This window comes from Rhamphochromis longiceps, linkage group LG23, assembly GCF_057381845.1.
Source record: "Rhamphochromis longiceps isolate RC_006_pf linkage group LG23, R_longiceps_female_GT1.1, whole genome shotgun sequence".
Taxonomy (NCBI): Eukaryota; Metazoa; Chordata; class Actinopteri; order Cichliformes; family Cichlidae; genus Rhamphochromis; species Rhamphochromis longiceps.
This window is the reverse complement of record NC_140578.1, coordinates 28,942,900-28,956,948: the sequence shown is the minus strand read 5'-3', so window position 1 is coordinate 28,956,948 and position 14,049 is coordinate 28,942,900. Positions and strand designations below refer to the sequence as shown.

The window sequence follows — 14,049 nt, the reverse complement described above, 5'->3', positions numbered from 1 at the left end:
AAGGCGCCGCTGCGCCCTCTCCCCCTCATTGAGGTCCCGTTTGAGCGCATCGGCATGGACCTCATCGGGCCGTTTCACCGGAGTGCACGCGGCTACCGCTTTGTGTTAGTCCTGGTGGATTACGCAACGCGGTACCCGGAAGCAGTTCCGCTGCGCACCATCTCTGCAAAGAGTGTGGCGCAGGCGCTGTTTCAGGTCATCTCCCGAGTCGGAATCCCGAAAGAGATACTGACTGACCAGGGCACGTCGTTTATGTCTCGTACACTGCGGGAACTGTACGAATTACTGGGCATTAACTCTATTCGGACCAGCGTCTACCACCCTCAGACTGATGGGCTGGTGGAGCGGCTGAATAAGACTTTAAAGTCCATGATTCGGAAGTTCATTAACGAGGATGAACGCAATTGGGATCACTGGCTAGACCCTCTGTTATTCGCAGTGCGGGAGGTGCCCCAGGCCTCCACGGGATTTTCTCCCTTTGAACTGCTGTTCGGCAGGAGGCCACGTGGGGTGCTCGACCTGATTAAAGAAAGCTGGGAGGACGGTCCGAGCCCCGCCAAAAATGAGATTCAGTACGTGTTGGACCTGAGAGCAAAACTCCACACTTTGGGGAGGTTGTCACGGGAGAATTTGCTCCAGGCTCAGCAGCGTCAGCAACGCCTGTATGACAGAGGGGCTAGGCTCAGGCAATTTTCACCGGGAGATAAAGTGCTTGTGTTACTCCCTACCTCCAGCTCGAAGTTGCTCGCCAAGTGGCAAGGACCCTTTGTGGTCACACGGCGAGTCGGGGACGTGGACTATGAGGTCGCTCGGTCGGACAGGGGAGGAGCCACGCAGATTTATCACCTCAATCTCCTCAAACTGTGGCGAGAGGTTGAAACCGCTTCTCTGGTGAGCCTGGTGAAGGAGAGAGATGAGTTGGGGCCGGAGGTGCCAAATTCTATCGTTCCCGCCTCCCTCCCTTGTGATGACCATCTCACACAGGCCCAGAGAGCGGATGTTGTCGCGTTGCAACAGCGTTTTGCGGACGTGTTCTCCCCCCTGCCCGGCCGGACGTCCCTCATCGAGCACCATTTCGTGACGCAGCCTGGCGTGACGGTGCGTTCACGGCCCTACAGGCTCCCGGAGCACAAGCGAAAAATCGTGCAGAGGGAATTGGCGGAAATGCTGAGGATGGGAGTAATAGAAGAGTCGCACAGCGCCTGGTGTAGCCCCATCGTTCTGGTGGCGAAGAAGGATGGGTCTATACGGTTCTGTGTCGACTATCGCAGGGTGAACGAAGTGTCACGCTTTGATGCCTACCCCATGCCTCGGGTCGACGAGCTCCTGGACCGGTTAGGCACGGCCCGCTTTTTCACGACACTGGACTTAACCAAGGGCTATTGGCAGATTCCCTTGTCTGCCGAGGCCAGGGAGAAAACGGCCTTCTCCACTCCGTACGGTTTGTACCAGTTCGTGACACTTCCGTTCGGCCTGTTCGGGGCCCCGGCCACTTTCCAGCGTCTCATGGACCGGGTACTGCGTCCGCACGCAGCGTATGCTGCCGCCTACCTGGATGACGTGATCATCCACAGCGACACCTGGGCGGAGCATGTGCTGCGGGTGGCCGCGGTCCTGGAGTCCCTGAGGGGGGCGGGGCTCACGGCCAATCCGAAGAAGTGCGCGGTTGGACGGAGGGAGGTGCAGTATCTGGGGTACCACCTGGGGGGCGGGCAGGTGCGTCCACAGGTGGAGAAGACGGCGGCTATCGCATCCTGCCCGCGCCCCAGGACGAAAAAGGAGGTGAGACGGTTCTTGGGGTTGGCGGGTTACTATCGTCGCTTTGTGCCGGGGTTTGCGCAGCTAACCAGCCCCCTGACCGATCTCACTCGAAAGGGTGCCCCGGATCTGGTCCAGTGGACGGGGCCGTGCCAGGCGGCGTTTGTGCAGGCGAAAAAGGCTCTCTGTGGGGAGCCGCTGCTTCACACTCCTAACTTTTCCCTCCCTTTTGTTCTGCAGACTGACGCCTCGGACAGAGGGCTGGGAGCCGTTTTGTCCCAGCAGGTAAGGGGGGCCGACCGCCCTGTCCTATACATCAGCCGGAAGCTGGCAGAGCGCGAGCGCCGGTACAGCACCGTGGAGAAGGAGTGCCTGGCCATCCGGTGGGCGGTCGGCTCCCTGCGCTATTACCTCCTGGGACGCTCATTCACCCTCTGTTCGGACCACGCCCCGCTGCAGTGGCTCCACCGCATGAAGGATGCCAACGCCCGGATCACCCGGTGGTATCTGGCGTTGCAGCCCTTTAAGTTCAAGGTGATCCATAGGCCGGGGGCGCAGATGGCAGTGGCCGATTTCCTCTCTCGCTCGCGGGGGGGGGAGTTGGCTCGGCCGGACGGCTCCCCGGCCTCGAACGGGCGGTGGGGGTGTGTGGCGGAGGCGTGGCCCCGGGCGCAGCTGCAGGGGAGGAGTGGAGCGGAAGGCTCAACGGGGCGGCGCCGCGAGGCTGGTAAGAACAGCTGATATTGTTTATGGACTAATGATGGTCTCCTCCGCTGTGTTTATAGTGAGACGAGGAGGAGCGGCCAACAGAGATCAGCTGGGCTCGAGCTGTCAGACGGTGCGACTGAGTCAGCTGTCAAAATACAAATATATCAATAAACGTGGAAGTTGGCTATACCTGCCTGTGTGTGCGTGTGTCTGTGCTGGGTGTACTCTACAGCACCTTTTAACAGTTGGTGTTAATCTTTAACTCTGAAAATAACCTGTTCAGGTTAAGCCTGCTGTACCTGTTCCATCATCACCATACCTCACCCTCTTAATCTTCCATTACAGTGCACACCTGAGTTTCCCCGAACCTGGCTGTTTATAATGAACAGAGATATAAATTCAATCTATGCGGCTAAACTGGCCTTTGTGGGGTTTGGAAACTGGGAGGAAACTGGTACGTGAGGAAGAACAAACAGAGCATTTGTTGGGGATTATTTTGAGCTATGGATTAATAACGGTGTTCCGGTGGTCATTTCCATCAGCAGGCTGTTGTAGGTGAGACTGAAATGTGAAAAAAAGAAATGAAAATAATGTGTTTTTCAGACAACAATAGAGTCCTGTGGTGCACAGGAATGGACGGGCTGAATTTTTGTTCAAAAGAAAAGCTCATTAGTAAGATAAATGCAATGCTTCTATAGCATCCTTTAAGGTGGTAGTATACTTTAAAATTCATAAAATTTTCTCCCTCCGAAGGAAGGGAGTATGTAATCCACTATGTTTGTTTATGTGTTTGTTAGCAGTCTAGCATCCACATATCATTTTTAAATTTTGTGTGATGGTAGCTCGAGCTGTTTTAATTAGGTGAAAAATCAGGTCACACCAAATGTGAAAAATCTGTGAAAACTTTCAATTACCCACAATTTTTTTTGTATCGTCTTCAGACTTTAAAACAACTTACTAACCTTCGGGGGACATGAGTACTTAGGTTGGCTAAATACCTTGACCTTCGTTGTTAGCACCCAAGGTCAAAGCTGACCTTACTAAAAGAAAAAAGAAAAAAGGAAAAACACAAAATAACGAGTAATACACTGGTCTTATTGATTATCGTTGCTATTGCAGATTTTGGTATGTAGGTTATTTTGCTTCCCCTTAATAACGGATGCTGTGGCCTGTTGAGAATGTGAAACGGTTTTACTTGTGAGTCACACGGCAAAGTCTGTTAATGCCATGCAAGAAAACAATCAGAGGAGTAGGTCAAAAGTTTAAACCTTTGTGCATGCTTGAAATTGTCTGTGTTGAAAGCTATACTGTTAGTTTATGCTCCATTCAGCATGTATGCAAACAAAAACACAGACACACACATGCACGCACATCCTGTCTACCTTTAATTATTAACCAGCTGGGCGTGACCTCTACCACTACCTCCATCTCTGCCTCTTTTACACATTAATAATGAAGACTGAGTGTGTCTGTGCCTCCTCTGTGTATGTGCGTGTGTGTGTGTAGCCTCAGTGGTCACTAATGCAGTGTGTGCCTACGTCATGTCATGTCATGATGTTTTATTAATGTGGTGTACACTCAAATAATATACATTTCCAAAGATCAGCTCAAAGAAAAAGGCTGATAGATATAAATAATAAAATGTTAACTATCAGTAAACAAAGTGCTTAACGCACAAGATGATCTGCCCAGTCTGTCGTGATTTCAGGAGAAGTTTTTAATGAAATTTCATCTCTTTCCCTCTGAACAGCAGAGTGCAGTTAAAAACTCTGCAAGGTCTTCTTTGGATCTAATGGATTCGACATTAGCTCTCACGGGAAATCTGAGAGACAGAGTCTGTTCATGGTCCTGAACAGACTCCAGACTGAAAGCCTGAGGATACAGCTTCATGAACACCAGAAATATCATAGGAATCACAGACAGTTGAGCATGAAAGACAGAGGCTCATATTAAGAACGTGGCTCTGATCTTAGAAATGTGTGTTTATAAAATAAAGATGTCACAGTAGTCCATTTTCAGTGGGGTTTTTTTGTTGACCCCTGCTGTACATACACTCTAAATCTTCCCCATGTCTGAAGTCCTAAATTTATTTTCCATGACAAACCAATTTATTTGTCCTGGTCTGTAGAACAAAATTCTGGGGTCGGCTTCACAAAAAGATGTGCCCTGTGGGATTAAACCAGTCTGAATTTTGTTCTTATATTACTCTAATGTGGGTTAGACTGATTAAAGCTAAACGAATTATACATCTTACAAAAAGGCTAACTCAAGCCTAAGACTGATGTTAAGGTAAGAATCAACAAAGAAGGAAAACTCAGAATTTGTGGTTTGCCAACACTGCTATGGCAAAACCACTCAGAGGGGAAGTTGTCCTTGGATGCTGCAGGAAATATAGAGCAGTGAGGTCATCATCAGCCATTCTTTCTTGCTTGCCTTGGCCGCAATAACAAGCAACAGCATCAAAACTCTGATACATATTTGCGCTTTGTTGAGATTTCATACAAACAGAAAGTTTCCTACACTGCTTACAACGTCTACTATTGCAATAAAGTGAAACATTCCTGCAACTGGTCATGTTTTTCCTCATAATTCTCTGTGCCACACAATTTGTGTAGATAGCAAGATAGTTAACGACTAAACCGCTTTGATGTAACTGGATGAATCAGGCATTTATCTTAGTGGAAGTGAAGGGAACAAAGGGTCGACACAGCCAAATGCCTCGAGTCACCTTCATGTGACAGATCCCTGTTAAATGAATAATTTGTGCTCTACTGTTTTAACTGATGCAAAAAGCTACTGCTAATATTGATCAAAACATGTGCAAAGCTTCTCAATATGTGCAGCTTCAAACTGAAGAAAGTGATAGGCCCATACAGTTAGCCTTCCAATTAATAGCTAGCCAAGACCTGCTAAAAATATAATCATTATTGTGGTTCTTGTAAATGCACATTTTATGATAATCTTGAGACTGCACATTAACCAAATCCATATTTCTTCAGGAAGACTGATTATAGAGCGTGACTGCAATCAGCACAGCTGTGATGCTACTCTGCTACATGTGCTGCAGATAGTGCTTTTTATATTGTAAACATAGTACTGGAGCAACTGCCGTTTGAAGCCCAGAAAACAGACAGAAGCACTATGTCCTCTAAACACAACCTAGCTGAAACTTATCTATATGAAAACACTGCACAGGATCTATTTTCATTTAGTATGCAAAAATCAGATTTGCTTTGAGTGCAGGTTTGGCATTTCAGCCTGCAGAAGACTTGTTTAAACAGGCTGAATTAATGTGCACTCCTAACTATCCCTTGATTTTGGAGAAATATCTTCATTTCCTTGTAATTGGTCTCAAAAGTGGTTTAAAACAAAGAACAAATTCAAGAAATCAACCCCAAAAAGCTTTAGTCAACATTACAACAACACTATGGTATGTCTGCATTGTTCTTCATGTGCAAAAAAAAAAAATACTAAAATTAAATGTATTTTTAATATTTATTGCCCCTCTCCTGCAGCAGCCTGAGGTTTGCTGATAACAAGGTGGTTAATGAGCTACCCTTCTACTTTACCTCCACTGCAGTGAAAAAATGCCCAGTCAAGTGCCAATGCTAGTGAAAGCTGCAGGCTTATCTCCTGATTCACACATTCGACTGCACCTACTGCACAAATACACTGGAGGCTATTGTAACAGGAAAAAACAGATTAGGTGAGTCAGGCTCAATAGACAATGTCCCCATTATTTCACCAAATTTGTAAGAAGCACTGAAAACAACTGTCATTAATTTGGTTGGTTCACTTCCCATGTTCCATGTTTCTCTGCTCTGTTCTCGCTTCTCTCCTTCTAGTTCATCTTTTATTACATTTGGCTTTTAAAACAGCAACGAAAAATAAAAATAAATAAATAAATACATAAAAAATATTACTATTTTAGTTTCATGCTGCTGTTTTCACCTGATACTTCTGCTCTCCTGTGGTGTAAAGAGTGAAGCTGAAACAGGGTCCAGAGAGACAGACCAACTCATACGTGTGTGAGAGGCTGTGAAAGGAGTTGAGGACAGAAATAGATAGAGAAAAGAGCTCCCTGATATGAAGAGGGCTGCTGCTTTGTGGAGAACATCAGTTTGTGGAGACATCAATTTAGTAGTATTCACACACAGATGACATCCCCCTCACAGACACCAGATCCCAGGCCACTGTCAAACTGTCCAATCATCCACTCAAACACATCCTGAGGCACTTTCACTCCAACAACCGCATGCATTCTTGGCCATTTCATGAGGACCAATTACAGCCCCACAGACCAGCAGCTCTGAATGTTCGAGAAGCCAGCTGAGACAGTGATTCTTTCTGGATTCTCTCTTGATTATCATCACAAAGACTCCCTAAATCTGAAGCTGAAAATACAGCAGCTGTTTTTTTTTAAAGACATGCAAATCACCAAGGAAGGCTTGAAACCAAACTCTGTGTCAGCCTGCAGCAGACATTAATTCTGAAATTCGAGGATACGCCCACCCTGAGATGACATACCACAGTACCACAGCAGCAGCAATGTGATTAAAACTGCTGTCTGTGCCGCCTCTCAAAGGACGCCTTTAAAAGAAAAAAAAAAAAAACATTAGGAAGTCAGGGAGCACAAGTAGACGCGCATGACATACTCAAGCTAACAAGGAGATTCAAAACACATGCAAATATTTATGAAGCAGGGTGAATACTGGCTACAGTAATATACAGTTATGTATGTTTATGATGGAGTAAATGACAGAAGAGGGAGGCTTAAGGCTAAATAAAAGCAAAGAAGAAGAAAATGAAAACTTAGGAACACAGGACAAATGCAGGACTGCTTACTACATATACACATGCCATAACAGCAATCTTTTTATAAAAAGGGGAGCAGGCTTAGTGTTTAGAAAAACACAAGCTGCTGGGAAGTAGTCAAAAAAAAACAGAATAAAGTCTGCCTCTGTCTGCAAAGCCAAAACAGGAGTCTGTAGGTGTGGTGTGCTCGGACAGGAAGCTGGCTTCTGTCCCACTTCCCGTGTATCACAAGGAAGTGGAGATTGAAGATAAGACTCAAGGTGGATGGAACAAAATGAACCATCTCTATGGAGCAAAAACTGGTGACGAATTCCATGGGGACTGTGGAAAAATAGTTTAATATTTTACCCTCCTTTTCTGCTTGTATCAGTTAATAAAGTGACAGTTTAGCAAGAGGGTAATAAATAAATGACAAACACATGCTTAGATGAAGAGAAAATGGAGAGAGGCTTAAGGAAACAAACCAATATCTTATCTGAACACTGAAGGCAATAATGTCACTCTGCAAATACTTCCTTTTCGTGATGCCAAAAATCTAAAAAAGACTATGAAAGTCATTTTGCACATTCTGAACAGAAGCACAGGTTTATTCTTTGAGGCTTTTGTGCTACCCAAGAGCAGCGATGGTTTTATAACAGGCTCTTAGGTAATAAATAAACTAAAGGGGCGCTTTGGAAGCACATCCTCCACCAAGTACAGAGCAGCACAGACAGTTACACAGTTATCGTGAAATGCAATAGTGAAATGCCAGTGGATCGCCAACCAACAGGGCCAATACAACTGAAGTATCCCTCATCTTGATATTGAACCCAGACTTGCTCTCAAGTCATCCATCCATGAGTGAATGTTGCTTGTAGTGAAAAGTGTAAGTCCCAGTCCATTTACCAAATGAAATGAAAGCATGTAAATATTTTAAAAAGCAAAACAACAAAAACAAACAAACAAACAAAAAAAAACAAATATGGAAATTTGATGGGTTAATGGAAAGAAACTAAACTCATGCACTGCTTATTTGCAATAACAACACACAAGAAGGTTCTACCAAGCTGAACACCTGTTTTACTCCCATCACAACCACTGCTGTGGATATTTTCATGGACAGTAAGATGTGTGCAAACCTCACACATCCACTCTTCACTTCCCACATGTTTATTTTAAATCCCTCTGGATCACTAAAGTATGCCTGCAATAATCCAACATTATGTTACTCACCGATATTTGGAAGACTTCCTGTGTGTCATCAAGCATCTGCACCCTCATGGAGACTTGGCGTCCTGGAGGCTGGGCAGGAGGGCGCAGACCTGGCTCTAGGGTGGACACTCCAAAGCTTTCAGGAGCACCCAGCCTCTGCCCGGCTGTGGACGACCTGTCGGCTGGTTCGACCATGATGACAGACCTTACAGTAAGAGGCTATCGAGCTGCAGGGACCTCTGTTCACGTCTAGTGGAGAAAGAAAAGAGAATTTTCTGAAAATGTGGGATTGGAGTTTGTCTCTTTGTATGCTTTGGGCCCTCACTATAAACAGTACAGTTGCATCACATCCTGTGTGTTAGTAAATCTGCATGCACAATTTCCTTAAAAGGCATCCTGATACTGCTTTTATAGGAATTCTAAATCCCTTTTGTGGGTGTCTGAAGGACTAAAAACGTCATTAGCATTTAAAGAAACACAGGCCAAACTGCATTAATGCAAACCTGAGAGATCTCTTGAATAACTGGAGGTTATTCTTGAAACATGAAAATAAAGGACCTGTGCACCTTATTTAAAAAGAAAAGAAAAGAAAAGAAAAGAAAAGAAAGGGAGTAAGAGGTTCTTTTGTGGCACTTTGCTTGGAGAGAAACTCCAAAGTTTAATTACTTCAAGAAATGTCTTCCCATATTTATCCAATCTTTGCTTTAAATTGGTCTTACCCAATGTACAAACCAAAAGACATTTAATCTGAGTTCTTTAGTGATGAGCTTTATTTATTTATTGACTATAGTGATGAAATGAGTGCATACATAGCATAAACTTCAGACAGAATCAGACAGACTTGCTCACACCTAGCTAGACACTCATGTATCCCAGCTGCAGAGCATGAAGTTGGGATTTCCTATGAGCTATTCACAGAGCTCTGTTTAAGGCCAGTTCAGACTTGAATAAAGCATCACAAGTAGGGCAGATGAGATACGGTCTGAGAACGCACAAAGACACTCAATCTGTGCCCCTCACCCCCTTTGCTTTCATTCAATTACACAACACCCCCACCTCCATCCCACACTTGATAAACCTCAACCTCAGACAGTAAATAACCCCTCAGGACTGCTGGTGATATCACAGCTGAGGAATGTTTTAGAAGACAGTCAGGGTGGGGGGCAAAGGACGAGGGTAACACAGTGCTGCGCTGCCCTGACACACTAACACACAGGATCAATTATCCAGCGTTTCCAGCAATGCTCAGCAGACTTTGAGGTTTGTGTCTGGAGAAAAATTAAATATTAAAAAAAAAAAGAGAGAGATCATGTACAGAGGCATTTCTTGTCAATAAATCATGACATCAATGTCCACTTCTAACCCAGTAGTAAACATCATTTAGAAAACACAGCTTCTTGTTCAAGGTCAACATAATTGATCATTATTATCACACAACAGATGTAGTGTGACTGTAAACTATGAGTCATCCACTAAGCTGCAGTGGAAAAATCAAATCAAATCTGTTGTTTCCTTTTCACCAACAACTCAGTTTGTTGTAAATATTTGAGTGGTGCAGTTAGCAGGGAGACTCCACCATGGCAAACATCCACCCCAACTATGTGAGCTTCATTCACCACTTCCAATGCCGGGCCCATAATTCAAGAGCAAATACAGTGTGTCATAGGCTTGATGGGAGCTGTCCTGTTCCAAAGACTCCTATAAATGTGCCTGAAAAATACAGCTTTCCTTTGCCCAAATCTGGAGAATCAAACTGATGTATAATTTGTGGTTTTACGAGGACAGGACACTGTGGTGAAGCCACTGTGACGAGTATCTAGTTTGGGGATAAAGTACAGGTTGAGTGAATTTTTTGAGCCAGATGTCAAAATATTTAGGCAAGCAAGGTATGCAGACAAAATCCTTGAATGTTATTCACAAAAGCACAGTCATAGTTTTTGCAATAAACCACAATAAAAATGTTACAAAAAGGCACCAGCATCACAGATGTGGTTGAGAAATCCAGGTAAGTGAATCGAGTTAGTCTAACAACACCTGTTGCAGCTGTCTGTAATGGTATTATAACCCTTTTCCACTATTAAGTACTTGGCTGGACTCGATTAGCCTTTTAGGGTTTTCTATTAGGTGGTAGTACCTGGGACCAGGTCCGTTTTTAGCACCTACTTGGCCGGGGTTCCAAGCGATCTGAAATGCTCTAAAAATATGATGTCAACAAGTCAACAAAAAGCCATACACTGAGCAGCAGGTATAACATTGATGTCCTACATTGTTGTGTTGTGTTTGTGCCACATACACTGACTGAAATGGACTTTCAGCCATGTTCGATAATGACCCCATCCATGCACATTAGGGTGTACTCAATCATAATGGAAAACGACTGAAACCAAGTACACTCAGTTCGAATAAGTACTAGTCCTCTGAATAGGGCTATTATGGTTCCTGTCAGTCAAAGCAGAAAGGCCCCAAACTTTAAGCTTCAACAGCTGAGTTATAAGAAAACTTAGACTTCGCACAGATGTAACAAAGGGATAAGTTGGTTGTAGAGGGCTGTATTAGTTGCTGTATTCTGTAAAGCCGGTATTTTAACATGGGACCCTATGGGGATTGACCCACTTTTGGAAACGGCCTCAAATGGGCACTAGAGGAACTACAGTTAGTGGCACTTCCTACTTTGGCTGCCACATCTTAACATTTTGAACTGTTGGTCAAAATAAAGAAACTTCGACATCTGTCTTATTTCTTTCATGATCATTCAAACCTTATCAAACCTTTATTTCAAAATTGACCCCAGAACAGTTGAGGTGATTTTTTTCCCCCACAGAAATAACCAGGCTAATAACACCACACTGCAATAGAAAAGAAAAACAAAAAAACAGCACCATCCTTAGTAATCCCTTCACATGAACACACAGGTTACTGCTTCTCTACACCTCAGTCACAAAACCTGAAACTGGAGACGTACCAAGGAAGTGACCTGACAATAAAAAGGGATCTGACATTCAAGTTACTCATTACACCAGTGGGAACACTCCTTTGTTTCTGTCAACCACTTCTGCAATGAAATGAAAGTGCCATGCAGTTGTTCACTGGTAGCTGTAACGGCTCGAAGCACTGAGACAGTGACCAACACCTTCCTTTAAGCTATAGTAAAACTTACATGCCACTGTCCTGCTTGACAAAACAATGTTACATATTTTAAAACTACAAACTTAAAGCTCCCTGTATTACCCAAGTCAAAAACCAGTTTTATAGCTCTAATAATTCACTGACAATGACGTATCAATTGCCCAGCTGATATTCTGCAGGCAGCAGAGCTGATTTGTTGTCTGCATGTCTTCAGTCTTTTAAAGAAAAGCTCACATAAGGAATCTACTGGGAACTAAAATAAAAATAATACAGATTCTTCCATGAATGATTTCAATGACTTCCCCATCATAAAAGAAATCGGAACCTTGATAATAACACACTACATGTTAAACTGACAATCAAATTCACCACCAATTAAATCTAGAAAGAGGGAATTTGGAAGCTGGGATTTCATCATCTCCTCTTTAGAGCCTGGGAGAATTATACATGGAGTTTTGTTGTGCAAGAGAGGAATACAGAGCAAGCTGCTCATGCAGGCACAAAGGAAGCTACTGTGGGAGCTTCCAGCAGTGGGGCTTTAACTCAGGGGGACCTAGGCCTCTCAACCAGGCTTTGAACTAGCTGAAAGTTTCCCAAGAGTTTGCCAGAGGGAAGCCAAGCTAAGAGAATCAGATGTGATTGCAAGTGCATGAGAGACAGCCTTATGTCATACAGGGAGAAAAGTTACCAATTTGATTCAGATCGTTTTCATACAAAGGATTACCAACTCTGACCCCAATCTGTTAAAAAATTAGATAACGCTTTGTCATTTTTGAAGTGAGAAGTCTGACATTACATAATCTGTGTAAGCTTGCACAATGGGAAGAGTCAGTCGGCTGTGAAACAGGTCTAGCAATCAGCAGTTTGGTTAAAATGTCAAGGCCAAATGAGATGCAAGAAGCTGGAAGTCTTTACACAGACTGATGAGTGTGCTGGTTAAAAAAAAAGCTAAATTATTGACAAAAGGAGCAGCAGAAACTGTGCTGTGAAAAAGGATCACTGATCACAAGATGAAACTAACACAGGTGCACTGCTAGGCTAATGAAGGGAGCTTTGCAGTCATATTTAAACAGCACTGTGTCAGGGCCACTGTAGAGAGAAAGTAACACGGTAGAGCTGGGGTAATATTCTCAGAAAAACTCTGAATAATACAAACATTTACAAATAGTAAGGACCCACTTGCCTCACCTCATAAGGTTGGATCAGCATAGTCATAACACAATCATTTGATCATAATGTAATTTATAAAAAAATTAGAATATGCATGCCGGGGAAAAAAAGTGTTACACATTCCTTGAAATGTCTGTGGAAATCTTTAAACGTCTTTGTTTGACAAACAGTCCCAAACCTGAAAATATTCATGGAAGTACTGCCCACACAAATTTAAAAGACTAACTAGCACATAATCTCTGGCCTCAGTTACTTTTTCCTATCACAGTTATATCAGGATATTACAGATATCCTGCTAGTGGCATAACACATATGTCCAATACCAGAGATAGCAAGAGAGCGATATGGCCCTCAAAGATCCATGAGAAAGGATTTATAAAACCTTATTTGGTGGATAACGTCAGCAATCAAAACTACACAAGTAGTTTTGATTTCCTGTGGTAACTTAAATGAAAGCTCATTTAGATAGTGCTTCAAAGTAACCGCCAAAATAATGGCCCAGAGGCGTTACTAAGATGCCCATGATACCAGACTTGCTCATAGAAGGACTTTGACTTTGACCACCTCTGTGGTAGCTCACCAGCAATCAGCGTGCTACAGTGCAGTCCTGGGATCCCTTTCACAGGTGATTTAGCCCCACTCAAACCTTGAATCATATGACCAGAATAGCAGACATGATGGTAGGGTGGGACTAATGCTGAGTTCCAGATCAAGTCAGAAATCAAAATTTCTGAGTTCCCAGTTTAATCTGGAATGCCCCCTTAACTTGAATTTCCTACTCAGAAAGTCAAAGCAACCCCAACAATCAAGAATGAATAATACAAGATGGCAGCAGTTAATGTACAAGCAGTAAAACTGTAAAATTTTTAATCTGGACTGCCGCCGTTGTATATTCATGACTCGCTAAACAAGCCATATGCAGAGCACTGACTAGGCTCTATCCATGCGTGTGCCACAGGCGTGTTTTTAAGTTCCGACAAACAAATATGCTGTATAGCTAGTCATACATGAATGGCTCTACAATGCTAAAAACCAAAACAAATCCTGATTTTCTTGCTTTTCTGACTTTACTGTTGGAACACACTAGCTAGGAAGTGAAGTCATTCTAGAGTTCTGACTTCCAAGGTTATTGGAACATAGCTAAAGTCTCCAAAATTCAAATTCAGACTGTAACCCATTCCAAAGCGGTTCATTTATGGTGTGAATGTGATCACACCTCAATCAGAATCAAATACCAGGTATACGTTGTAGAGATGGCACGATACCACTTTTTTATGTCCG

General features: G+C 43.7%; 1 protein-coding gene across 4 annotated transcripts in view; it reads right to left on the bottom strand.

Moving 5' to 3' along the window:
- The window catches only part of LOC146642331 (FERM, ARHGEF and pleckstrin domain-containing protein 1-like), a 74,545-nt gene that overhangs the window by 56,110 nt on the left and 4,386 nt on the right, over positions 1–14,049 (bottom strand). For all 4 annotated transcript variants that reach the window (XM_085398707.1, XM_085398708.1, XM_085398710.1 and 1 more), the window contains exon 2: positions 8,494–8,721. In XM_085398707.1, coding sequence (XP_085254833.1) covers positions 8,494–8,667 — 174 coding nt within the window. In that variant the 5' untranslated portion in view covers positions 8,668–8,721. The remainder of the gene's footprint in view (positions 1–8,493; positions 8,722–14,049) is intronic.